Source organism: Fusarium oxysporum, chromosome VI, assembly GCF_013085055.1.
Source record: "Fusarium oxysporum Fo47 chromosome VI, complete sequence".
Classification (NCBI taxonomy): Eukaryota; Fungi; Ascomycota; class Sordariomycetes; order Hypocreales; family Nectriaceae; genus Fusarium; species Fusarium oxysporum.
In genome coordinates this window covers 1239539-1265188 of record NC_072845.1, presented here as the reverse complement: position 1 = coordinate 1265188, position 25650 = coordinate 1239539, and the positions used below count along the sequence as shown (strand labels likewise).

Below are 25650 nucleotides of genomic sequence, written 5' to 3'. Positions count from 1 at the left end.
AGACATCACACCAATCATATCGGCTTGGATGCCCTTAGACAGAACAGATCTTCGACACGGCAGGGTTGGATGAGACTGGATTGCTTTCGGGACCACGGTCAGATACGAGAGACGAGGTGTCTCTGTGGTTTTCTCGTCTATGTACGGATTTGCTTGCTTCACGGTTTCTTTTCTTTTCTTCTCTTTACTGTTTTTGATATATACTGTCGACCCCCTAGAAAAGCACAAAAAAAGAGAACAAGGGAGCAATCCCACGAATGGGACTTTGTCCCACCAAAACTCTTGTTCCTCCCTGTTCCCCAATGCACGCAATTGTGAATGAAAGAGTGAGTGAGTGATGATGTGACGATATGACTGAGACCGACAAAAAGGGCCGAAAGTTGCCACATCCAATGAATGATATGATATGACATGATGTCCCTCAGGTAAATTCAGCGTCGGCCGATCATCCATCGTGGGCCGTGATCATGCGGTTTACAGTGGCCCCAGGGATGCTACAGTGACCCCCACTCTCCGTAGTAAAAGCGACAAGCATTTGATGGTCCAGATTTCCTCTATGCAGTCAATTTGGCGATAGAACGTTACTAAATCGGGTGTAGAAGGAGGTTCTATTCCTACGCTAACTAATCATACCAGGCCAGGAGCGACTTTTTTAATTGACTTGAGTTGCAATTTTTCTCGCCCTCTCTCTTCCTCTTCACTTACACCACGTCAATTGATAATTTCAACCGAAGGAAGATACAAACGCATCTCATCAACGAAGAATCGTCAACTTGAAATTAACTCACAATGGGTTTTCCCTCGTACACGGCGTCCAATGCCGTCATCTATGTCACTTATGCCCTCTTCCTGTTTGTCTCCGATCTCGCTTACATTTTCGTATTGAAGCTAATTATCAGAACAGGCTGATGGGAACTGGCATTGCTTGGAAGATGAGAAATCAGTCAAAGGCCGATTTCCTTTCAGGAAACGGAACTCAGACGGGTCAGGAAATTCCCAGTTACAAAATGCTTGTGGGAGATGACAAGGCAACTTTTTGCCCCCTCCACTCACAGACATCTCAATTTTCAGCTCAAACTACAGAGAACACAAACTAACCACAATAACAGCCTTCCCCTTGGCCCTCAACTTCATCGCCTCCGGTGAGTAGAGCCAAAAGAGCTCCTGCCTCAACACTCCGGAGCGGTGGCAAACTGCAACATGCCAGCAAAAACGAAGAACACGGCTGTGAGACCTCGCACAGAGACTACAGCCTGAAACTTCTCGGTCGAGTATATACCAGTCAGAAGATGAACGAGCAGGTTCGTACATTGAAAGAAGATCTTCCTTCTCTCCCCCCTACCCCTCCTGAGTTGCTCTCAGACTCTGTTGCTACTAACCCCATCCAGCTCAGTTGAGGTCACTCTCAGCTGAGCTCGGCTACTCGAACTACCTGCTCCAGAGAGGCAATCTCGGGAGGCTGGGGGGAGAGGATGCGGCTCACTACGGGCGCCGAGTTGACGTATCGTCTGGATCCAACCTCAGAGCATGTTTGCGATGGCAGATGTGACCTTTCTGAGGAGATCCTGGCGTGCGACGACGAAGCTGAGATTGTACCGTAAATACTCGATCAAGTTAATGCTTGCGTGGGAAAAGTGTTGCCGCTCCAATCTATCCCCTGCCCCCCTATAACGTTGGAATGACAACTGACTCTTGTAGCTCTCGGATCCGGTATTCTCTTCTCGTATCCTGAGCTGGCCACCATTTCTGGTGTCCAGGGCATGATCGTCTACGCTCTTGCGTCATCGCTGCCCATGCTCATCTTTGGATACCTTGGCCCTATCATCCGACGACGATGCCCTGAGGGTTTCGTCCTCACCGAGTGGACTCGCCAGCGATACGGTGTTATCACTATGCTGTATCTGAGCTTCATGTCTCTTGTGACCTTGTTCTTGTACATGGTTGGTGAGCTGTCGGCCATTGGACAGGTTGTTAATGCCATGACTGGCCTCAAGCCTCTTCCGGTTATGATTGTTCAGTGCGCTGTCACAACTATCTATACCTGTGAGTTTCCCTGCGTTGCGGTCAGATGACTTGTCTGACAGTCTACAGCCCTCGGCGGATTCAGAATCTCGTTCATCACCGATGTTGCCCAGGGTACCATGGTTATCGGTCTCGTCATTATCGCCGCCATCACCATTGGCGCGAAGACAGAGATTCAGCGACCTCTCATCGAGGAGTCTGGTCTCACCAAATCCAACCTCCTCGGCTGGCAGCTTCTGTACATCCTCCCCGTTGCCGTCTTGACCAACGACTTCTTCCTCTCCTCCTTTTGGCTCCGAACCTTCGCCTCCAAGACTGACAAGGATCTTCGAATCGGTACCACCATCGCCACTATCGTCATTCTGTGTATCCTCACTCTTGTTGGTTCCACTGGTCTCATCGCCGTTTGGTCCGGGGCTCTGTCTCTCGAGGATGCTGCTGGTTCTGGATCAGTCGCCTTTTTCGTGCTCCTCGAGACCCTTCCTAGCTGGGTTGTTGGCATTGTGCTCGTCATGGTCGTCACCATGAGCACAGCTGCCTTTGACAGTCTTCAGTCTGCTATGGTCTCCTCCGGCTCCAACGATCTCTTCCGCAACAAGCTCAACATCTGGTACATCCGTGCCTTTGTCGTTCTCATCATCATCCCTGTCATCGTCATCGCTCTCAAGGCCCCCTCCGTTCTTCAGATCTGGCTCATCACCGATCTCATCTCCGCTGCTACAATTCCCGTCCTGGTGATCGGTCTCGTCGACAAGTTCTACTGGTGGCGTGGCTTTGAGGTCGTTGTCGGTGGTCTCGGAGGTATCCTGACTGTCTTCATCTTTGGATGCATCTACTACGGCAACGCTCAGGAGGCCGGTGAGCTTCTCCTTGTGCAGAAGGGTCTCTACGGCAATGACTGGAGTGCCTTTGGCGCTTTCGTCGCTGCCCCTGTCGGAAGTCTTCTCTGGGGCTGTGGTGCTCTTGCCCTCCGTCTTTCTTACCAGTACATGTCTGCAAAGATCCGAGGGCATCGCTTTGATGCTCTTGATCGCCCCGTGGACCTTCGTCCTTCAAGCACGGAGGAGGATGTCCCCACTGAGAACCTCGTTTCTTCGACACCTGGCAAGTTCTTTTAAAAGGGGGACACTAAGCAGATGCCTCTGGATTCTGTTCTATCATAAAAGTTTGGCAATCAATTGGGGGTTTGATATAACATCGGTTTCGTGGTTGGAAGGTTTGGCGAAAAGTAATCGACAGGTTAATCAAGAAGATTTACACCAGTATTTCAGCCTAAACCTAATTGTTCAACTCGGTAGTTCCCATGCTGTAACCTTTTTACAGACCTGCAGCACTAGCTCAGAACTCGCATAGCATGTGAATTACTACGTCTGCCAGCTTAATCAATTATTTTGTCCCGATGAACACGGAGCCAGGACAGGCCATAACCTGCCTGGTGATAGCGCTCGGTTTCTATGATAAGACGCCAGGAATACCATAATGACAATCTAGAACATGGCATCCCCAGTATTTCATAATCCAGCAGAAATACCACTGTACAACACCCAATGCCAAATCAAACGACCTGCTCTCATATGCCTTTCAACAATACTGTCTTCAATGTCACATTTTGCATATGATCTTCAAACATGCTCTCAATTGCACCATCACACATATCAACAATTGATCCCTTGAACTGAATTGGAGAAGAACTTGATAGCCGTCCGTTCGCCGGTCTCAATGCAAAGGTATTCTAAAATATAGTACAAAACATGCCCATCGTACAATATACACTCTCATTTTACATGTTCCCTCCTCCGCTCACTAACATCATGAGCATTACAGCGCATTTATACAATTTTGCACCTTTTTTTTATTTTATTTCAGAGGCCCTTCCCATCCAGCTCGCTTGGCCTGCTCCCTGGTGATCCAATCCTGCTCCTCCTGGAACGCCTCTAGTGTTGTTGGAGAAATGGTTCCCCATATACGCCATGGCCCAGCCTGGAATGTCTTCTCGCTGATCTGTCGTGAGACTACCACGTATTCCATCTTGTCCTGCACCTTTGTGCTTCCGGGGATGAGCTCGCCGGTGGCCTTCTTGTATTTCGCTACCTTTTGTGTTGAGGCAATCGCAACAACGGCCTGCTCTGTGCTGTGTTCCTTATCGTGAGGGTTTACGTTGTGGACCTGGTGTGCCATCACACGAGGGTACGCCCATGTCGAATTGAGCTTGACAAGCTCAAATGTAACACGTTCAGCGGGATTTCGACGATCGATAGCGGCGATGAGCTTCTTTCCGAATTGACCCAGACATAACTCGTTGACAGCGGCCTTGTCACCAGCAGCAAAAGCCCCGAGCATCTCAATGTACATATTCTTCGCTGTGGGTGCAATCTTGCTTCGGGCGATCTTCCACTTTGGCCGTGTTGTCCAGTCAGGCATAGACTTGAGTTTCATCTGGAGGAGGGAGAAGTATTCGAATCCAAATTGTCGGAGTCGGTACCATGAGTAGTTAAAGAGATTGGAGGCGCCGGAGGGGTATCGTGAGAATGGGAGAGAGACGAATGTGCCTTTTGCGCTGTTAGTCCTCTCTCATGGTTCAAATTACTTGTCTACAGCCTCGATTGGCGCATCGAGAAGCCTGGGATCCTAATAATCCCCATCATAACTCACCAGGAAATAGAGGGCCACCTCCACCCTTAAAGTACTCATCGTTGGCCTTCTTCTGAATCGCCGACATCGATTGAGTATCCGTCTTCTTGGTATCCTTATAAGCCGCCTTCTGCATCTCTCGCAGAATCTTTCCCTTGGAGGGCATCGACATGTGTCGACATTGTACCCTCGCCGCTCCGAGAACGCTCTGGCGCAGAGCGGCCGGGCGTAGCGCCATTGCCGAGGAAGACATTGGCGAACCTTTTGTTACGAGTTTGCTGGACCGAGAGAATCGAGACGTGGAAGTGGTTTATAGGGACACCCGGTGGTTACCCGCGGCGCAGAGTCATTATCGAGCTTGAGCTGGCTTCGGCAAACTATGTCTTCGGCCGTCGAAGAATTTCTTGGGTTCTGGACTGATGGCGGATCAAATATGCCCCGCCGACCGATGCCGGTGGGTGGTGAAAATGTGGGGGATCTCCAGCTTGAATTGGGCCAGTTAGCACATGCTAGACATGTGTAGATTATCAACATCCCCAGTTGCAGAACCGCAACTTCACAACGGCATCATAGTTCCACGGCCTGAAATTCGACCAAAGGGCCAATTTTAGTCTTTTTACTGTGGTCCTGCTTATATCTCATGTTATCAGACTCTCGGTGAGCCAATTGGGCTCTAGTAAACTACTTGCGACAGCTTTAAACTCGATATCATATCTAAACACCAAAATTGCCCATCATGAGGGCCTCACAAACACTCTTCTCAAGAGGCTTCTTCGGCCGAAGTATGGATGAGCTCAGACGGCGCACGCAAATAGGTAGATCCCACTCAAGCTTCATAATGTTGAGGAGCTAACTGTCGCAGCTGTGAGCTTCGAGGCCATCAAAGGCGCTACACAGCCCAAGCCTCTTTACGAGTTCAACACCGCCGATAGCGTCCGCGACTGCATCGTCATGACTGACAAGACCATCGGTGGCTTCTCAGAGAGTAATTTCGACTTCCACAAGTCCACCGACATCAACAACGACCCCAAGATACCCTCCGCCTATGCCCGTTTTCATGGCAACATCTCTACTCGCCTCCCCTCCGACCGCCCCAATATCCAACGAACTGGCTTTGCCGGCTTTCGATCCCCAGACCAGAGGCCCACTGCTTTTGGCCGTTCCATGTGGGATATCGATCCATACATCTACCTCGCCCTGCGTGTCAAGTCAGATGGCCGCAGTTACTTCGTCAACTTACAAACCGAGAGTGTCGAACCATCAGATTTACATCAACATCGATTATTCCCTAAGCGTCCAGGCCAATGGGAAACAGTGTTGATAAAATGGAACGACTTTGTCAGGACGAATCACGGCTTTGTGGTGGAACCTCAGACTGAGATGCTTCGACAGAAGGTCTTGACCGTGGGTATTGGACTAACAGATCGTGTTGATGGTCCGTTTGAGCTGTGTATCGAGAGAGTGTGGGCCACCAATGATCCCAGTGAGGTAGAAGTGACAGAAGAACCCAAGGCTGAGACTGTGGCAGAGGGAGGCCAGCTAAGGAACAAGAAGGGCGAAAAAGTACGGTGGTAGACAAACAAGCATTCTTGGTGTTATATGGGGGATATAGCATCATTGCGTGTGTATTCGTAAAGCTTCATGTTCTTGGATAGGAATCCTCTCTAGGGCTTGCTAAAATATTGCCCCGTCCCTGTATAAATAAATGGTATAATGAACTCCCATATCTCGTTTCTAGCCATGCCAATGATTTATATTTGCCATTACCAACTCCTACCCGTCAAGACTGAGTGATTCAGCAGTTTTCCGCAATGACACGTACGCTGCGGCGTAGTCTGCAGCCAGAACCATATCCCCAGTCAGCTTCATGATCATTGCCTTCTTTGCCATCATTTGGCATTGCATGTTGATGTCTTCGATGCTTGAGTAATGATCGAAAGACTTCTGTACAGCTGCGAGAGCTTTTGTCATGTATTCCGATCGTTTGGCTGACTTGGGTTCGCAATTACCAGCAAGTCCCATGTTGGCATCGGCGAGGTAGCTGTAGAGCTGGGCTGTCAGACTCTCAGTCTCACACTCCAGGGAACGGGGTATGACGGCCAACAGAAGCTGAGAAGCTGCTTCAAATTCCTTCAAAGAGACCAAAATATTCGACACAGAACCAATCGCCTGCCAGAGGCAGGGTATGAGACGAGCTCCCCACGATATACTCGCTGCCCGCATCGCTGTTGTGAACCCTCGTTGCGGCCGGCCACACTTGTCAAGAAGGGAGGCTTTTAGGAGTAGGAGCTTGACCTTGAGTACCACATCCTTCTTCTCATTCTCTAGTTGCGACATCATACTGTCGACTTTTGCAAAGGCTGCTTGAAGATCTCCACGACGAGTGAGATAGTCAATGTGGAGGGTGTCCACCAAAAACGCCATATCAGGTTCAAGGTCATCCGTCTTTGATTGGAGGATCTGAGATAGAAGCCGTTCAGCTCCTTCGAGATTGTTGTGATGTAAGTCTCTTTTCAGCTTGATGACACCTCGGTACTTGTGCCAATACTGACTGGGCTTCCAGGATCTCAGTGAATTATCCTCCAAGTCTTCCAGTTTAGTCATTGCATCGTCATATTTTCCTCGTGAAGCAAGTAATAGAGCGAGTCGGCAAGTCAACTTCAGCTCATCATCGAAGATGGCATTGCGGGCGTGGCATTTCAGGAAGACCTCGCAGGTCGCTGACGACAGGGTCGAGAGCCCAAGCCTGTCCCATAGAGCTGAAGTGAGAGAAAGGTGTGACCCAAACATGTTGTTCATGTTCCTCTCTACGATGATGTGAGAGCTTCGCACAATTGACTCAAAAGCCGTAGCCACACTGTCACCGTTCAATAGTCCGAGCTTTGCTTCGCTGAGGAGAACAGAGCTCCATAGCGTGAACATCCCTGTCTCTCTGGCCTTAACACGGAGAAAGGCCAAGCTTTCTTTGCCAGTACCGAGCAGGCTGTTCGATTCCAAATTCTGGACGAGATCGGGATGTGCACGACCGAAGTGGAAGAGCCAGTTCAAGGCGAAGTTGAGGCAAGTCATGTCTCGGTTCTCTCGCGCTGTCGACACGGTTTCAAGCATGGCTGCTACAGCTTCTTTGTAACAACCAAAGTCGGCTTGCAAAACAGCCAAGTTCATCAAAGCGTATTGGTAGAACAGACGATCTCTGTTCTGCATGGTGTAGTCAAAGTAGCGGTGCAGATAGTCGAATGCAGTGGGATAGTCTCCAGCTCTCCACGCATCAAGGAATCTGCCTCATGTTAGCCAAAAGGCTCACTGATGTTGATAGAAGACAACAAACTTGAGATAATGTGTGAGACTAGGAATGAGATAGCTGTCGTTGAGTAGATCATGAAACTGATGACGGATTTCGAGGGGTATTCTGTTTCCAAATTCTAACTATGTCAGCACGCAAAGTAACAGAAGGGGTTTGAGAATGACTGACTCTGCATCTGCTCGATTTGGAACTCCAGGAGGCTCTCGATGTCATCTGTGCTCACAGGGAGCGATCCACTTTGGTCTCCTGTGAGCATATCACCGTACGCCACAGAGGCCAAGTCCATAACGCTCTTGAGGTCCCAATCTTCCTGCTCGCCCACCAAGAGAACATTGTCGAAACTCAGCCGTCCGAAGCCTGGGATCTTGCGCTTGAGATAAGGGGCTGTTGGTTGTCGATATCGCACGAAATGTTTCCATAGCTCTGTGCAGTCGTGGAAGCGTAATCGCTGGTACTCAAGTCGCGATCTGCGCACAAAAGCCCCAAAGGGAGAGTTCGCTGAGAGCCTGATGCCTTCTTCCTCTTCCACTGGCTGGCCCAACTCAGCCAGTCTCTGACGCTCCTCCTTGGTTTTGGCCAACAAGCCGGATAGGTTGTCGAAAAATTTGTGCAGCGCGTCCAATGAGTTGATATCCCATAGTTTGCCCAAGAACTGGTCCCATAACCTCCGTCCAGGCATGCCCATGAGAAAGGGGTAGCTCCCAAGAAGCTTCTCAAACTCTTTAATGCTTATGACGAGGCTGACGGTTTTCTCTGCCTTGCTCCATCTTTCGGACTGATCGGCGGATGTTTTTGGTGAAGAATGATCCACAAGATGAGAGGTGACGAAAGAGAGCACAGGAAGGATAGCATCACTTGGTACAGCTCCTTCAACGTAGAGCTCTACGAGAGCGAGAAGGCCAATCTTGGCCGGGTTGAGATAGCGGGCCATTTTTAGCCGGAACCAATCGCACTATTATTATGAGTGATGGTGAATGATGAAGATGCGAACAGTCATAGAGTGAGAAGGGTTCAAACCAGCGCCCTTCAAGTCGGCACCAAGACGCGCCTGTCGAATTGTTAACAGATTAGGTCACTCCTGCCCAGATATAATCTAGCTACCTTAATGATATTCTGACCTTCCCATCTGCGTCAACAAGCTCCCATTAGATGAGGATATCAACTGTTCCTCTCGGTTGGCGCGTCTGGTTGTAGAGTGTTTCGTTACTGGTGTTTGTTGTTTGGTCGGGGCATCTTCGGAGTATCCCTGTCAAGGCGACTTAAAGTGGGATGACACAATCTCAATTGGTGGATATGTATCACGACGTCCAAAGGGCAGAGCTAGAATATACAGTGAATTGGTTACGATTCTAATCATATTAATCCAACCCGGATGCATTATATAGTCGATACAATGTTCCGTTGAACTTAAGTTCTTGACTTACGTAAAATCTGTCTAAGGCCCGAATCTGAAGCATGGGAGCCAGATGAAGAGAACAATGAGCGTGGATAATGTCAAGACAATATTTAGAACATGCTTGGAAAAGAATACAGAGTAAATTCAGTTAGAACTAGCGGGGAAATGACTTGTTGTTGGTGGTTTTTACGACAAAACTTGCAGGCATTTTTTATGATAATAGTCGAAACTTGACGGCACATCCAGTTTCATGTCCCTCAGCATACTTAGGAGCGATGGTTAAGATTTCAACAATCAGTCAATTCGAGTCTAGGGAACATGTACAAGGTATCTCCAGAGGGAGTAGTCCATGACGGAGTAGTCCAGCAATTGTCCAACGCATGAGCTGTCGACAGATCATACTTAGGAAGCCTTGTCCTTGTTGTGGTAGTTGACCTCGTCGTTCCAGCTGTACATAGTTAGTATGATACTCACAAACGTCATAGAGCATGACAGCTCGGAGCTCAATGGCGTGAGAGCTGGCATCCAAGCTTCTTGAAGCTCTTTTGAAGCTCTTGCCCGGAATGATGTCACAACTTACAAGAGAGTCTGTGAAATGTTAGTAAAGTGCCATTGAACCAGAATATCCATTCCAAACTCACCTTGTCACCGTTACCCCACTGGTAGTTCTTGGTGCGGATGTTCTGGTAAGGGTACTCGGTGCGCTCCTCCAGAGGAGGCATGTGGTTCCAGTGCTCCCAATGCTCGTTCCAAAGCCAGTAGGCGTTGGCACCGGCGGCGATAAGGCAGGGGGCGACACCACTTCGATCTTGTTAGCCATTGCTATCCCAACGCATAATCACGACCTCATCAACTCCAACTTCCGATACTCCGGGTTCGACGCCAGATTCGTAATTCGCTCAAGGGTTCGGATTCGGACGTACTAGAGGGAGATCTTCTTCCACAGCTCTGTCCATCGTCAGCAACCACATCCAAAGCTTCCAATTGACCCAATCCTGCGTCGTCGGGTGTCGACTCACCAGTGGTACCGACAGCGTGCTCCTTGATGTGCTGACGCTCCTTGATGAACTCGTTCTCGGTGGTGCTGGCAAATCGGCGCTGGAGGGGAGCGCGGAGCTGCGCAGTGGCGCGCGTGGCAGCGCGGGTGAATCGTACGGCGGACATTGTGGACGACGACGTTGTTGTTCGCTTTGACGGTTGGTGAGTCTAAGGCAAGTTTGTGATCAGGTCATTCTTTAACAAGCTCGGTTAGAACCGCCAATGAAAGTTGCCTCAATTGTAAGGTACCAATTTCCCCCAGCCGATGACAGTGCGCACGTGATCTCGTGCTGGGGGCGCGACATCGAAGGCTCAACACCACGCGGTGGGGCTCTGCGTCATTGTAGGGATCGCGGCCTCTTACTTCGAGTGTCTTGTTGTTAAACGGCAATTACTTGAGCTCAACGATTCTCGCGCTTCTGATTTCTTCTTTAGGGCTTATATACGACGATCTCTCCCCAATATATCTCTCTATAACTGCCAATTCGCCCTTCTCTCCAACCTATCGCGAAGTTCCTTCATCCTTCAGCTCATGATCTCCACATCGTCAGTACCACGGGATGAGACGTGAGGCGCTCAAGGGATTTGCTTCTGATACTCTATGAGACTTTTCAACACCAAATCCCACATCTCATAAGTTGCAATCATGACGTTTCGGATAACCACCTGGAATGGTGAGTTTGGCCGCTCTTTTCTTGGCCCTTCCACTAACACCATCTGCAGTCAATGGCATCCGGTTCGTGATTCACAGTCAGCAACCCTAAAACTCACCCTAATGATTCGTCATCATAGAAATCCCTTCGGTTATCAACCTTGGAGAGAAAAGAGAACCTTTCAAGTACACCTCTTCATCTCACAACCTACACCTGACCTCCTCAACTCACAACCACGCAGGCTATGTTCGAGATTCTTGAAGCAGACATTGTTGTTATGCAAGAGACCAAGATCCAGCGAAAGGACCTTCAAGATGACATGGTTCTTGTTCCCGGCTGGGATGTCTTCTTCAGCTTACCGAAGCACAAGAAAGGTACGGCACTCACTCTCATTTGGTCGCCACAACACCTGACAATCTTCAGGATACTCTGGCGTCGCTATCTACACACGCAACTCAAAATGTGCACCTATACGAGCAGAAGAAGGCGTCACCGGCATCTTGACAGCTCCCAAGTCTACAACCAGATATCGCGACCTCCCTGAAGACCAGCAAATTGGTTGCTACCCCCGGCCCGATCAACTTGACGGCATCATCGACGAGGCGACTCTTGACTCTGAAGGCCGCTGTGTCATTCTCGAGTTTCCAGGTTTTGTGCTCTTTGGAGTTTACAGCCCTGCAACCCGAGATGAGACTCGTGATGACTTTCGCACTGGTTTCTTCCAAGCACTGGAAGTGAGAATACGGAACTTGGTCGCCGCAGGCAAGCAGGTCATCCTCACCGGTGACTTGAATGTCGTTCGCTCCGAGCTTGACTCAACCAATGTTTCAGAGACACTACGCAAGGAAGGGATTGATCTCAGCGACTGGATGAACGCACCTGTGCGGCGCATCTTCAACCAACTCATATTTGAGGGAAGTGTGCTAGGCGAAAGAGACCAAGGCCGTGAAAAGCCTGTTCTCTGGGACCTCTGTCGTTGCTTCCACCCGGAGCGAGTGGGGATGAACACATGTTGGGATACCAAGCGGAACACACGACCTGCAAACAACGGCAGCCGGATTGACTACGTCTTGTGCAGCGATGGCATCAAGAGCTGGTTCAACTACTCCAATATTCAGGAGGGTTTGATGGGATCTGACCATTGCCCGGTCTTTGCGAACTTGTCGGACAAAGTGACGGTGGGCGACAAAGAGTGTGCGTTGCTCGAGATGATGAACCCCCCGGGTATGTTCAACGGGGACGAGCGTCTTCGAGACTGGAGCCCAAAGGATCATCTTCCTTTGTCTTCAAAGCTGATACCAGAATTTGACCGCCGGCAGAGCATCCGCGATATGTTCACAAAGAAAGCCGCCCCTCCACGGGAGCCGACGAGGACAGACACACCTGCAGAACCCTTGAAGAACGGAAATAGTAGCGCCTCAGGGTCACTCGACAAAGCAGAAGAAGCTTCAGGGTCACCAACCAACGCCTCCTCCACACCGAGGCTGGGCGAGACTACCAACTCAACTAAGCTTTCAGCGTCTCAACCTAGCTCCAAAAGACCTGGAACGGCCGCTGACACGACGAGTCGACCGTTCAAGAAGACCAAGTCTTTTACAGGCGCTAACGACACCAAGAGCAAGGTGGCGCAGGGCCAACGAACATTACAGGGATTCTTCAAGCCAAAAGCTCCCGCGGCTCAAGATGGTAAGGCAGAGCTAGTAGCGGCAAATTCGACACCATCTACAACAAAGAAACCTGCAGGATCAGGAAAAGCGCCAGCAAGCGCGCAGAGACTATCGAATACCCCGCAGGCTACACCTACAGAAAAGTCATCACCAACCGTCCCTCTACGCGGCAAGGATCCCGACCCCTCTGACAGGGTGTTTGACCCGATCGAGGCCAAGGAGTCGTGGTCCAAGCTGCTGGGTAAGAGGGTTGCACCAAGATGTGAACACGACGAACCCTGCATCAGCTTCACCACCAAGAAGCCCGGAGTCAACTGTGGTACGTTTTACAGCGGCAGCTGATCCAAAGTGCATGTGGTGGCGTTGCCGTTACACAACGCCGCGGCTGCAACGTCGCTTGCCGATGCAGAGTCAAACTCAGAAAGCTAATTTTGATGACATTACAGGTCGAATGTTCTACATCTGTCCGCGACCGCTAGGACCATCGGGAGAGAAGGAGAGAAACTCGGAGTGGCGCTGCAGTACATTCATATGGAGCAGTGATTGGACTGGCTCATGATGGAAATTCGAGGACCTGGGAGTGCAAGAGTCTGGTTGGGAATTTTGTATATACACTACGTTAAGAGCTGCCCGGTAGGGAACTTATATGTGTTACGATCAACAGTACCAAGTTGTCATGTCACCGATAGCATCGTAACCACGATAGAGTTGAGTCTTTGGTCTCTATTGTATCTTCTGTCCACCACAGAACAACGCGATACGTCGTCAACGTGCTAGCTACCTATCCATTAGGCTTCCTGTCTCCAGAGAAGAGATGCGTCCTATTACCTAGTGCAACAATAAACAAAGCGAGTGGGTTGCGCTGCTTGCAATCCACGGGTATCGTCAAATCCACAAATACATCGCTTCCTTCATCTATGTCCCAAACCCAGGCAACCGAGATTGGGTAAACGACAAGCAATTCATTCCAGTCTCTCTGCATCAATATGAATTAGTGACTGCTGTCCAGCTTTGTATCCTTCGACTTACGTTTGTCGTCTGAGGATTATGCTCAAGGTCACAAAGATGGCCAGTGCTCATCGAGATGAAGAAGTTCCGATATGAGCCTCTTAAGCGGTAATCTGCTGTGTACCAGTAGTAGCCGCTGTACTTCTGTCAGATGAAGCATTGTTGCGACGGCGTCGCTCAGAAGGACGACGAGGGCGGTACTGGTAGTCGGGATACTGTCGGCGATGTTCGGCCTTTTTCTGATCCGCCATCTGCTTGTAGAGTGCGCGAACCTCACGGGTCTCGGAGTTCCAGAGGCGGCCAAGGACCTGGGCTAAAACGATGTCAGTGATGTCTTGTAAATGGGCATAAACTACTTACAGATTTCATTATTGGTGATGTCGGGGCGTTGAGCCTTGATCGACTGGTGACGTTCCTTACGGTAAAGAATGTAGGCATTGGGAGGTCGTGGGATCTTGGCAGGGAAAGCAGGTTTCTCAGGACGGTGAACGAAAATGACTTCAGCGGCACCGGGGATGCTGACCAGCATTCCACCCTTAGCGAAGAAGTCACAAGGAGCTCCAAGGTAGTAGCAGTTGTTCTGAGTGTCGCGAGCATATAGAACGGGCATGCCAAGTTCAACCCTGTTTGAGAGTCGTCAGTAAATTCAGGTGATGAGTTCCGTGACAAATAAACTTACATGTAGAGGTTGGCAAACCCGGCTTTGGCACCGACATCCAACTCGTTGTAGAGGGAAGGGAGGATTTTGAGAAGCTTGCTCGACTTGCTGTCAGTATGAAGGCGCTGGTAGATGCTATCGATATGCTCCAGTGTCCATTTGCTGGTGAAGACGATGGGGCTGGAAGCGCCGGGTGGCATCAAGATGAAGTTGGCCATGATCGTGGTTGTTGAGATTCAAGCTGATCCTGCTGGCGTTGTAAGAGATGAGAGAAATCTTCTTAGAGCGGTTTCAGGAACTCGAAATGAAATTCAGAATATTTGGTGTTGTGAGGAGGAGAGAAAAGAAAAGAAGAGAAGCAGTCATGCCGGGCATTTGTAGCAGTGCTCTGCAAACGCCGCTTTGCAACAAAAGACTGAACGTCTTATTGTTTCTCTATTGATGCAAGAGTGTGGGGCATTCCAGAGGTTGGTGGGGCTTCGTGTACGTATCTTTTTTAGATTCCCTGAGAGACACCTGCCACGCACTGTTCTTTGTCTGAATCATTGGTCTGTGCGATTCCGCTGCGCAATGGAGCCCAACACTGCGCGAAGCCACAAGGCCCGGCTATGGGCTAGTGATACTTGGCATGCCAGGGGATGGGCGATCTGGGCTACTCTCCTGAGCCTGGTGTTCTTTGAATAGAGGATGAGGAGGTTTCATTGAGATGATGAGGTGATTTCTCTATCCGGCTATAGAATTGTCTAAAATCGCTTTTTAAGAGATGAGAGCAGATATCTATACTCTTATGGTTCATTGGTAACATGTAATCGGTGTCCTATTTTAAGAGTTCCATCCCAGACTTTTTCTAGCTTAAATTCTTTCCTCAAGACACATTCAGGTGTAATTGCGATGCATTAAATCAGGTGCTGAGAACTACTATGATATTGCTATGATATGCATCTCTCCCGAGTCTTTCTCCGTGTCTTTGTTAACGACAGTCCTAAAATCAACTGAAGTCAATGACTACATCCGACAACAGCTGGTAGATTCCAGTCCTACTTCACCAGCGCTAATTCCGTTGTATAATAAATCATATGGTATAACTTGGGATGCAAGATTATGTTCAAAAAGGCAACTCTATTTGAAATATGAGATACAACCTCTAAGGCCATGTTAAGGTTTTGTTACAAACTTGAACTTGCTATTGCTCTCTGCTTATCAGAAATAGTAACCTCACTCTAAGATGCAGTATACTCAGTAGACTTCATCTTTCGTTTTTCAACTCCAAGTATAAGAATCTAACACATATTGCAACAGAGAAATAAGTAGAGCGGATTAATTCTTAAATATTGTTATATTTAACTAGCCAATGTTTCTACTACTCGTTCCTCTATAAAATAGATAATAAACCTAACAACTACTATGCTTAGATAGACATGCATGGATTCGGAAATCTCTTGATGTTGTCTAGAAACTTTCTTATATCCTAGATGAACAGAGTGGTCGGCAGTGTTGGTGTGTTACTGGCAGTGCCAAGCCCTGGCGGCGGAGCGTAAACGCCACCTCTAGATCCATGCTCTGGTTGTTTGATGGCGTTGTTCATGAGTGCGAATTTCTAGAACCCCCACTACATATCATACCCATCACTTTCACCGGGCCTCTCTCCCTCCTCACCTACCCACCAAACATTATTCTCCCAAATTAGACTTTCTGGGCTTTGGGTTTAGTTTCTTTTATATCAGCATTCTGCTTTTCAATATTCTCCATTCTTCACTCGCTATAAGCATGGAGTCCCAGCCTGTGAACGGTCCGCCCATGCCAGGTCGAGCCACGATGCAAGACATTCAAGCTCTCTTGAATGGGGAAGCTCTCAATCATCTGGCGCCTGTTCCCGGGGGTCGATGGCAGATGCTGTCTCGTGTCGATAACATCATCCTCGTTGCTTATGTTTTAGAAGACGGTACCCAGTTTATGACCACCACAGTCAATCTAGCATTTGATACTCAGACTGCTACGGGCCTTTGTTGGCAGCACATCTACAACTTCCCGGCAGGTAAGCGCTTGGTTTCTCTTACTGAACTCCGAACTTAAGACTCAGACAAAATATCAGCAGCCTACAACCCAGACGGAACTTGGGAAGACGAGAGTTCACAGGCACAATCTGCTATCAGCTCAAATGCGCAGATGGCAACCTCAGCCCCAATGAACCAGCAGGTGAACAACACTTGGACATCAGGTCCCACAGTCCTCCATGCTGGCGGCGCACCAGTCTTAGCCAATCTTCAGCTCCCTGCTCCATATCAACCCATCAACACCGTCCAGGGCCAACAGCAGCCTCACAATCAAGCCCAGGCACTTGTCGCACCAGACTCGGGAGGGACGGGCCCGTTTCAGCATACGCAGTCAATCGACATGTCTGGGGGTCCCACAGGAGATCTTTCTGGTGAGTTTGTCCACCCTTCTCATAACACATCCCATAGCTTACAGTGTAGCAGCGTTCCAGGATGGCAGCGACACGATCTTTGATGCTGGGCAATTTGTCGTCCAGAACGGACAAATCCAGAACATCCATCAATGGCAGCCCTTCCCGTAGAGAATACGATCGCTATCGTTAAGACTTCGCAAGAGGGCAATGTTTGTTCTTGGAACACCTTTGTGCTCATCTAAAGGTTTGTTAATCTACGCGCTGTAACTGGAAGTTCTAACATGACATAGCAAGCGACGGGACAACCTGCACAGTTGTCACATTGACGTCTCGTCACCGAGAACATCAGAGCTTCTTCGGTTGTAGCGGGTGATGTGACTAGGAAATGGTTGAGGGCAGAAAAAGATCAACTCCCGCTTAGATGGTGTTTCGTCACAGTAATGTATCATTGACAAATACATTTCAATCATCCGCCTCCAAGGGGTCATTCATGGTTCAAGAGAACACTTCTGTTCTTCTTGAGAATAGTTCTAGTGAATAGGGAAATGCAAAAATCTGATGGATTTCCTAAATTACGGTGAATTGATTGATCGTGAAGTTACGTGCCAATCTTCTGTGTTCCTTGCATATCTTGGCTGAGGTCGGAATAATGTTTGGCACGGCCCACAACGAGATCTGAAGGTGGGAAAGCGCAACGCTATTGAAAGCTGGAATGATTGGCTGTCAGACTCTTGGCAATGCTCACGGTTAAAGGACACAGGGTTTAAGGTACAGTGCGAGATCACACAGTCTGCAGACCCTGGTCCTCGACGTTCTGGGCAAGAAAGTGGACGCTGATGTTGTATTAAAGCTACTATATATAGACACCCTGGTGTATAATAGTATCCCTGATCCTTGTTCGCTATTGAACACTGAAGTCAAGGCATGTGCATACCACTTCGTTTCGCGAGCGTGTCGGCTCTCAGCTTGTCTGAGCCTAATCAATCGCTTGACCGTCCGACTCCCCGGACTCAGCTCCAACAGCACAAGAAACGAGAATCTCAACACATGTCTTACAGATCCAGGAATTCGGAAAGTGAACATATTTCGCTAAGCTACGCCTGTTTCTAACTAGTAACACAAGAAACACTATCCGCATCGCCGGCCCAACAGACACTAAGGTGGACTAAAACGTGGTTCCATCGACAGGGACCACGGCTTTCGTTCTTCATGAAATCCTCCGGTACTGTACGGACCGGTGACGGTTACGGGTAGTCCGTCTATATCTCGCGTCTTTGCTCGCGTCGCGAAATGAAATGTAAGAAATGGGAGTGTAATCGTCCATGCTCAAATGCCCAGACTTTCTTCTCCTCCGCGTGCCATACGAAAATCGACCAAGGCTACGCAAGTGCAAGCCATCCCCATCAACTCTAATACCTTACTATCCAAAGGGGGTTCTGGGGTTGGTGTGTGTGTGTCCTTTGGTTGTGCAGTCTCACTCCTGAGCTATCATTGGTCGGGTGTCGATAATTGAGGCTGAGGCTGCGAATGCCTTCAGCAGACCCAAATCTGCGCCTTTACTCTTCTTGGTATGAGATCTTCCGCATCTCGCCCAAACGATGCCGAGCCGACGCCAAGGCATTCTCCAATTGGAGGATCTCGACCTGTTGATTGTTGGTGGCTTGTCAGTCCATCATCTTACACGAGGGGGTCTAAAATAAACTTTGCCGGATATAGTAACCGTTACGAACGCACTGGCCCGGGAATTAACTGGACCTGTGAGGGGTGTCGATGTGTCATGGTAGTTGTGATGTGATATGTGATGCCACGACAGGGGGAGATGAGAGAGAGGCGACCAAGGGAAAGGGTTGCCAAACACATGACGGGGGAGGCTGCTAAACTTACTTGCTGTTCCATCTCCCGCACCTTGAACTCGTGCGCTCCGAGCTTGGAGTAGTCCACCTGGTCCTCCTCTTGGCTACGCTCCTTGATCAAGCTCTGCACCTGGCGTACCAGTGCTCGACATGCCGCACCCACCGCCTTACTGGCCTGCTCGAGCTTTTCTTGGCTCTTGGACATGAACCCTGCCTTAACTCTGCTGGCAGCCACAAGCTGGGCAGTCGACGCCGCCACATCGTTCGAGGCCACGATGAGTTGTTCTGGACTGTTGCGCCCAGAGATGACTCCATCTGCTGTCTCAATCAGAGTGTTAGTCGACGACGCCACAGCCTTGGCGGCAGAGATCAGTCCCTCAGTCCATCGGTTGTTCTTCTTGTAGAACGCTGTTCGCGACGTCGATCCACGACCTGCCTGTACGATCTCCTGCTGTGTCACTGTCGCCGCTTGAATCAGTTGCGTAATGGCGTTGGTGATCGCCGTCGCCGCATCCAGGATCGAGTCGTTCACCTTGAGCTCATAGGTTGAGTAGCCATCACGGGGCTTGTTCTTGAGCTTGGCCAGTCGTGCAGCGGCTGCCGCAATTGCATCTGCAGCTTTACTGAGCTCCTGGTCGACGAGGTCACCCAAGTCTCCTTTCTTGTTGGCGAGCTTGCCAAAGCCAGGAGCAAACGACTCAACAAGCTTGTTGAGCTTCTGCAAGTTCATCTGAACGTCGTTGTTGCTGTTGATGACCACGTCTGTCTTCTGCAAGGGATCCATGCCCTCAAGTCGGAAGCTCTGAAGACCTCGGAGGAACTGTACAGCTGAGATAGCGGGCTGGCGGGTTCCGTTCATGAGAGCATCGGTCTTCTTATCATCTGTAGCTAGACGGGTAAGACCCTTGGTGTTGCTACAGACATCGGCAATGGCACCAGAGAAGACGTTGATGGCCTTGATAAGGTCGGCATGTGTCGCATTTGGTCCATCTGCGATGAAGTTGTTGAATGATGTAGCAAATTCCATAGCACTAGCTGAGGCCTTCTCGATCTGTGACAGTACATAAGAGGGAGACGCATTCTGGTTACCAGCCTGCATGCTGGAATCCAACTCGTACAGCGCATCATCCACACGCGCAACACCAGCCTGGAGAACAGAGTCGATAATGTCGTTGATCTTGTCAAGGTTGGACATGATGAGGGCATCGATCTGGCCATCCAAAGCATGGTCGGTGTCACCCTGGTTCATCTTGAGCTCGTTGAGCTCGATGAGAGTCTGATCCATGCCCGCCTTGTACACCTCAAGCTCCTCCTCCTTGTCACGGAGGAGCTGCTCGAGGTCAGAGCTGCCGTCGCGGAGGTTCATCTGAGCATCCTCCAGTTGTCTTGTCTTGTTGCGCAGTGCCTCCTCCAGATCCGCCATCTCACGGTTGTACTTGGCAAGCATTGTCGAAAGCTCGTTGCCCTTGCTACGCTCGAGGTTATCGGCCTTGTCTTGGGCCAGGCGAAGTTCGCGCTTGAGCTTCTCAACCTCATCCTTGCTGCTGCCAGTCGCGCGGTCCTTGTCGTGAAGGGCGCGGTCACGCTCACGGATCATGTCGGCCAACTCGAGGTTCTTGGTCTTGATCTCACGCTCGAGCTTCTCACGTCGATCGATAGCCTCCTGGGCGCTGGCCGCCTTGAGTTGAACGGCTTTGAACTTCTGAAGCAGATCGAGATGCTCGTGTCGCAGCTGAGAGTAGAGCTTGGCCAGTGCCTCATATTTCGTCCTCCATGTGTTGACCTGCTCCTGAAGGGCCCGAATCTGATCATCCTTGCTGTTCATTTGCTGGCCAAGGCTGTTCTGAATGTGCGACAGCTCACCCTCGAGAGCCTTGACTCGTTGGTCGTACTGTTGGAGCATCAGTTGATCACGCTCATACTGAGCGCGCGCATTCAGGTTTTCACGCTCCAGCTCGGCCAGGCGTCCCTGAGTTTGCCATTGCGCTTGTTGCGCCATGAGCGCCTCCTGCTCTCGCTGTTGCTGCTCCATCAGTTGCTGTTGTTGCTGCTCAAACTCACGTTGAGCCTGAAGTTGTGCCTGCTGCTGGGCCAGGAGAGCTTGTTGTTGTTGCTGCTCAAGGATGCGCTGCTGCTCTTCGTACTCTCGGTTCTGACGATCCAACTCGCTCTTCCAGAATTCATTCATCTCATCAGGGGCGTCATTCTTGGGCTCGGGCGGGGGAGACGGCTTTCGCTCAATCTCCTGCTTCGGTCGCGCGGGTAGCGCAGGTGCATCGTCATCTTCCGCCAAGAGGTTGGGAGGATCTTGAGGAAGCTTGGGGATAGTGATGAGACTGGTAAGGTACCGAAGGTTTGAGCATTCGTAGTAGAACTTAACTAAGCGATAATGCTGCGCGTTGTAACGTTCACGAAGGGGCTCAAGGGCCTCGTCATCTCCGGTTGCTTTGTTGATGTTAACCCTAAGGATCCTAAAGAGGGGTGGGGGAGTGAGTCACTGACTTGAATGCATTGCGCGCAGCATGCTCGTGATGAACTTATAAATTCCGTAGCTCTCCTGAACAAGGGGCACGAGGGCGGCAATTCGGCACTCGTTGTTTCCTACATTTCGGAAGTGCGAGAAGATCAGCTTTTGGAACTGCTCGATCTTATCTTGCAGCACCATCAGATCGCTGATGGTTTCATAGCCTTCATTGGGGTCGTTGATGGCCTTTAAGCTCAGGTACTCCTCATACTCGAAAGTTCCGTTGAACTCGGGGTGCTGGTGGTGGAAGGAGAGCTTCGCAAGTAGGTAATAAACGTATTCGCGGATCAGAGGCGCATAACCGCGCATGCCTTCTCCTCCGCCCATTCCGCGGTTCAAGCTATCGATCCATGCGCGGTTTGCCATTGCCTCCTTGAGAGCACTGGGGTGGCCTTCTTGGAGTACCTTGTGGATCGTGATCAGGGCCTTGAATGTCTGGACTTCATCGGCTAGGATAGGTTGGCTGTTGGTAGTCGATCAGCGGAAGTTGTCATGATGAGGACGTATGAGACGTACACCTTGATGCCGGACCAGAAGGCGGCGGAGGACCGATGGTCCCATGTATAGACGATACATGCTCGGACATGCTTTCGCTTTGGAGAGATCTCCTCGACGTTTGTAGCCTTCTTGATGTTGATAGCGAGCTCTTGATCGGTTCTGCGCACGATGACGGGGTTAGCTTGGCGGTCATGAAACGTGACGGTGTCGCTGACTTGGTATGCTCGGTGCCGCGCACAGCAGCAGCCATGTTTGCAATTGGTGGCGGGCAAGCTCCGCGACGCTATTATTTGATAATGGGTAAAGATGTTTGCGCAAGGAAAGTTGGTCAGGTCTTCGACGATGCTATAGTAGCCCCTGGAAATCACGAGACAATTTCCCAGCAAAGCCGACGCCGCGCAAGCTTAGGAGATTAGGCAGAGAGTAAACCGTAGGAAATGAAAGGATGATTAAAGAGATCGAGGGACTGAGGTTTGTGAGAATGCGGCTGTAGAACGAGTATTCGCGGTCGTCGTCAGCCTTGACAAATCTTGGGCGACTCTTGGGCGTGGCTCGTCTCTGCGATTCGATGGATGTCGTAGTAGCTTCAGTGGCTGGGCCGCAAGAGCCAAGAGGCGAGCGTCATACGGGGTACGTATCGTCCGTTGTGTGGGGCACGGCTGTTGAAGACTTCAGTCAGCTTCCTTGAATTGGTGGCCAAATTAGGTATCACACTTAGACGAGCACTTTGAAAGGTTCAAGGCATGATTTTACAGCATCAGCTGGTATATTCTGTAAAAACACATATATATAATGGTAGACGCATCTTGAAATAATTACAAGTTCGGGAGAGTTGTCGGAGCATGACTACATGAAAGATCAGAGCTGAGCGGTGTTTTCTCATACTTTATGAAATGTTCAAAGTTAAGGAGCATTCATATTAAAATTTGGTAAATTTTATATAATATGTTCATCAATTATTCACAGCTTTCATAAAGTGAACTCTAAAATCTTGCAGACTTCTCAGGTATTCACATACAACATTTATCTTGTTCAGCTCTCGAGCTACATATCTACATAGAATAACACAACCTAAGCCAAGCATATACAGAAAGCTTTCATTCTCAGTTGAGAGTCCCACCCAATACTTGCAACGTGCAGGGTCAACTCGACTCATGTACGGCATTGAAAGGCTCTTTGTTACATTGTGATCCTCGACATACGAAATGAGCCTATCTCAGTAGTGTAGCAACAACTCATATCGTCTTCTTTCATGAGTTTCTATAAGTATAGTGCTGTCTACGACGAGTTCACTCTGAACTTTCAAGAACGACGTGGAGATAGACACAATTGGCGAGGAATTAACTTGTGACTACCTTATCGAAAGAAGTTTCGAGTGGCACTTCGACGTAACGCTTAGAATGAAATGCCGAGTAAAGTATTTTGTTCGTATGTAAGTCAAGGCAGGGCACCTGAATAACACGATAACAACATAAAAGGTACAGGGTAGGCGGACTGGGACAATCGAATTGATGTTCTTAGACATGGAAGCCTTGGATCATTTTGAGCGTCTCTATTGACGACAATGTTAATATCACGACGAAACTGGAATCACTGCAAGTATAGTGTAACGAGGCCTCATATTACTAGATGACATAACTAGATGAGCCATAATGTGATACTTGTCGATCCAGTAATGGACCCGAATCTGTGTTTGGCATCCACCATGCACCTCAATATTTAAGAAAACGACATCGGTTAATCACACGGAATGGATGAGGGAGAAACGTCAGTTCATTCATACGTCAAGCAGACGCCATGCCCATTATATAGGCCAGGCATATTTCACTAAAGGTATCTTCAAATACAGACAGTGGCATGCTTCAAACGATGTCTTTTTTTGGTCTCATTGCCTATGGACATCAAAATGCAAGCCCTTGCCATGCAGAGTTTCCCATCCGGACGCAATACCCCAGGTAAATAGAAGCCAGCACCACCAACCCCGCAATTCTTTTCTTTTAGATCGTAGTCTCGTAGGGAAGAGGAGTGACGGTCTGAGGAGGGTTGTCGGCGAGCGACAGTGTGTGAGCCTCACGGGGTCCAACGGGCTGACGCTTGACCTGGACGACGGTACCGTTGGCCTTGGCCTCCTTCTTGGCCTCGGCGTTGGCCTTGACTCGCTTGAGGAAGTCCTCACGAGATCGGGATTGCTGGATGTGCTCGATTCGGACGTTGATTCGCTTCTCGATGTATCGGTGCTTCACCTGCTTGTAGATGATGACACCGACAGCAGACTTGGTGACGTTGTAGATGACACCAGTCTTGCCGTGGTACACCTTGAAGGGCATACTGTGACCATTGTTAGCCCTCCTGTTCCAATGCCCACAGGAATTCCTCCAAAAAGCGTCCAAGTCTCGCAATTTCGCGTGTATTGTCGCATGATGGCAAAGGGAGCTCTGCTTACCCCTTCTGGACGGCACCGTTCGCCTTGATGTCGACGATATCACCAACGCGGTACTGTCGGAGATAGGTGTTCAGGGCAATCATACCCTTCTTGCGGAAGTCCCGGCTGAAGGCATACTAAAAAATTCACATCGTCAGTCTCATGCCGACGTCGTCGAAATTTCATTCTCGCAGGAATCGGTGGTTGAACATACGCGGGTGCCCGCTCTCTTTCCGTAGGAGTGACCCATCTCGAATGTGATATGCCGGTACCGGTCGGGTTGGGGTTAGTAGTCGTGGTTGGCGAAAGAGATGGTGAAGTCCTTCGCTTTGGTGTTGTGGATTTCTCGAAGGCGGCCTTGTGGGAGCGGGACCTCAGATTTTCCGAAAGTTTTTTCCCACCTCAGTAGGGCAAGGGCGATTGTGGGTTGGGTCGCACCTGCATCTTAGGGTTCAGCTGGCGCACGTGACCGCTAGCTCCGCCAAATTTCTGTCCGCACATTTTGCTACGATTCGTGTCTTGTGAGAAAGTTCAACTCCCGCAGAACACCCAAGGAGCAAGTCAAGTGAGTATATCACCGCCGCCACGAGTGCATCGCCAAAGAATATCAATTAACAAAGTCTTCAGGATGCCTCCCCGCGCCCACTCCAAGACCTCCCGTGTCCCCCGCCGACCCTTCGAGTCTGCCCGACTGTCAGTATCACCGGCCACTGAACATGAGCTTGTCTCTGTTTAAGTCGTATGTGAATGAAGACTGACCGAATAACAATAGTGACTCCGAGTTGAAGCTCGTCGGCGAGTATGGCCTGCGCAACAAGCGTGAGGTCTGGCGAGTCGGTCTGACTCTGTCCAAGATCCGTCGTGCTGCCCGGTATGTAAACCTTTGCACTTTTTGTGTGCGCTGATGAGGAAGAGTCTTCTAACCAATTTTACAGTCAGCTTCTTACCCTCGACGAGAAGGACCCCAAGCGTCTCTTCGAAGGCAATGCCCTCATTCGACGTCTCGTCCGTGTCGGTGTCCTTGACGAGTCCCGCATGAAGCTCGATTACGTCCTGGCTCTTAAGATCGAGGATTTCCTTGAGCGCCGTCTCCAGACCTGTGTCTGGAAGCTCGGTCTTGCCAAGTCTATCCACCACGCCCGTGTTCTGATCCGCCAGCGTCACATCCGAGTCGGAAAGCAGATCGTCAACGTTCCCTCTTTCATCGTCCGTCTCGACTCCCAGAAGCACATCGACTTTGCTCTTACCTCGCCCTTCGGTGGTGGCCGTCCCGGCCGTGTCCGCAGAAAGAAGGCCGCCGCCGCTGCTGGCGGTGAGGGTGGTGAGGACGAGGAGGACGAGGAGTAAATGCAACCTAAAATGCAAAAACGATCCCCCCTGTCTAGGGCACTTGGTGATGGAATACCACTCATGGGAAGGGGATTCTCTTCATAGCTTGCGGCGTTGGCCAGAGGATAAAAATGGAATGATTTCACCGGATAACGACAAACAAAAATTTCCCGGTGTCTCTCCACCTGTGTACATGAATCTCATGAAACATGAATCCAATCACGACATCCACCCATAATT

The 25650-nt window shown here is 49.8% G+C and overlaps 10 protein-coding genes across 10 annotated transcripts; 4 read left to right on the top strand and 6 right to left on the bottom strand.

Moving 5' to 3' along the window:
• Positions 1 to 789: 789 nt before the first annotated feature.
• Positions 790 to 3140, top strand: FOBCDRAFT_137591 (uncharacterized protein; the record flags this gene model as incomplete). Its single annotated transcript, XM_059607981.1, has 6 exons — positions 790 to 851; positions 905 to 999; positions 1086 to 1142; positions 1389 to 1529; positions 1699 to 2043; positions 2092 to 3140. 6 exons carry the CDS (start codon positions 790 to 792, stop codon positions 3138 to 3140), a joined length of 1749 nt encoding a protein of 582 aa, XP_059465108.1.
• Positions 3141 to 3675: 535 nt separating this feature from the next.
• On the bottom strand, positions 3676 to 5031 carry FOBCDRAFT_225409 (uncharacterized protein). Its single transcript, XM_031187031.3, has 2 exons — positions 4675 to 5031; positions 3676 to 4571 (listed from the first exon to the last, which is right to left on the bottom strand). Exons 1-2 carry the CDS (start codon positions 4904 to 4906, stop codon positions 3880 to 3882), a joined length of 924 nt encoding a protein of 307 aa, XP_031038166.2. The 5' UTR covers positions 4907 to 5031; the 3' UTR covers positions 3676 to 3879.
• A 146-nt stretch (positions 5032 to 5177) lies between these two features.
• Positions 5178 to 6377, top strand: FOBCDRAFT_225408 (complex I intermediate-associated protein 30-domain-containing protein). Its single transcript, XM_031187032.3, has 2 exons — positions 5178 to 5468; positions 5516 to 6377. Exons 1-2 carry the CDS (start codon positions 5390 to 5392, stop codon positions 6226 to 6228), a joined length of 792 nt encoding a protein of 263 aa, XP_031038167.2. The 5' UTR covers positions 5178 to 5389; the 3' UTR covers positions 6229 to 6377.
• FOBCDRAFT_251164 (anaphase-promoting complex subunit 5-domain-containing protein) lies at positions 6378 to 9163 on the bottom strand. The gene is made up of 4 exons (XM_031187034.3): positions 9059 to 9163; positions 8126 to 9005; positions 7982 to 8075; positions 6378 to 7930 (listed from the first exon to the last, which is right to left on the bottom strand). Exons 2-4 carry the CDS (start codon positions 8886 to 8888, stop codon positions 6427 to 6429), a joined length of 2361 nt encoding a protein of 786 aa, XP_031038169.2. The 5' UTR covers positions 8889 to 9005; positions 9059 to 9163; the 3' UTR covers positions 6378 to 6426.
• A 469-nt stretch (positions 9164 to 9632) lies between these two features.
• FOBCDRAFT_225403 (cytochrome c oxidase, subunit VIa) lies at positions 9633 to 10590 on the bottom strand. Its single transcript, XM_031187035.3, has 5 exons — positions 10373 to 10590; positions 10277 to 10301; positions 9995 to 10154; positions 9934 to 9941; positions 9633 to 9801 (listed from the first exon to the last, which is right to left on the bottom strand). The coding sequence occupies exons 1-5, from the start codon at positions 10515 to 10517 to the stop codon at positions 9756 to 9758; spliced, it is 384 nt and encodes a 127-aa protein (XP_031038170.1). The 5' UTR covers positions 10518 to 10590; the 3' UTR covers positions 9633 to 9755.
• Positions 10591 to 13740: 3150 nt separating this feature from the next.
• FOBCDRAFT_294451 (mating type 1-2-1 protein) lies at positions 13741 to 14595 on the bottom strand (the record flags this gene model as incomplete). Its single annotated transcript, XM_054704997.2, has 3 exons — positions 13741 to 14032; positions 14080 to 14342; positions 14399 to 14595. 3 exons carry the CDS (start codon positions 14593 to 14595, stop codon positions 13821 to 13823), a joined length of 672 nt encoding a protein of 223 aa, XP_054560972.1. The 3' UTR covers positions 13741 to 13820.
• A 1549-nt stretch (positions 14596 to 16144) lies between these two features.
• FOBCDRAFT_137157 (mating type protein MAT1-2-3) lies at positions 16145 to 16952 on the top strand (the record flags this gene model as incomplete). The annotated part of the gene is made up of 3 exons (XM_059607973.1): positions 16145 to 16412; positions 16470 to 16802; positions 16840 to 16952. The coding sequence occupies 3 exons, from the start codon at positions 16145 to 16147 to the stop codon at positions 16950 to 16952; spliced, it is 714 nt and encodes a 237-aa protein (XP_059465107.1).
• An 899-nt stretch (positions 16953 to 17851) lies between these two features.
• On the bottom strand, positions 17852 to 22221 carry FOBCDRAFT_225395 (ANTH domain-containing protein). The gene is made up of 5 exons (XM_031187045.3): positions 21875 to 22221; positions 21678 to 21818; positions 21140 to 21624; positions 18669 to 21082; positions 17852 to 18427 (listed from the first exon to the last, which is right to left on the bottom strand). Exons 1-5 carry the CDS (start codon positions 21907 to 21909, stop codon positions 18341 to 18343), a joined length of 3162 nt encoding a protein of 1053 aa, XP_031038180.2. The 5' UTR covers positions 21910 to 22221; the 3' UTR covers positions 17852 to 18340.
• A 1193-nt stretch (positions 22222 to 23414) lies between these two features.
• Positions 23415 to 24599, bottom strand: FOBCDRAFT_225393 (ribosomal protein L21e-domain-containing protein). The gene is made up of 3 exons (XM_031187046.3): positions 24296 to 24599; positions 24103 to 24218; positions 23415 to 23987 (listed from the first exon to the last, which is right to left on the bottom strand). The coding sequence occupies exons 1-3, from the start codon at positions 24329 to 24331 to the stop codon at positions 23657 to 23659; spliced, it is 483 nt and encodes a 160-aa protein (XP_031038181.2). The 5' UTR covers positions 24332 to 24599; the 3' UTR covers positions 23415 to 23656.
• FOBCDRAFT_225392 (uncharacterized protein) lies at positions 24600 to 25645 on the top strand. The gene is made up of 4 exons (XM_031187048.3): positions 24600 to 24646; positions 24709 to 24774; positions 24854 to 24952; positions 25017 to 25645. The coding sequence occupies exons 2-4, from the start codon at positions 24710 to 24712 to the stop codon at positions 25426 to 25428; spliced, it is 576 nt and encodes a 191-aa protein (XP_031038183.1). The 5' UTR covers positions 24600 to 24646; position 24709; the 3' UTR covers positions 25429 to 25645.
• The last annotated feature ends 5 nt before the right edge of the window (positions 25646 to 25650 follow it).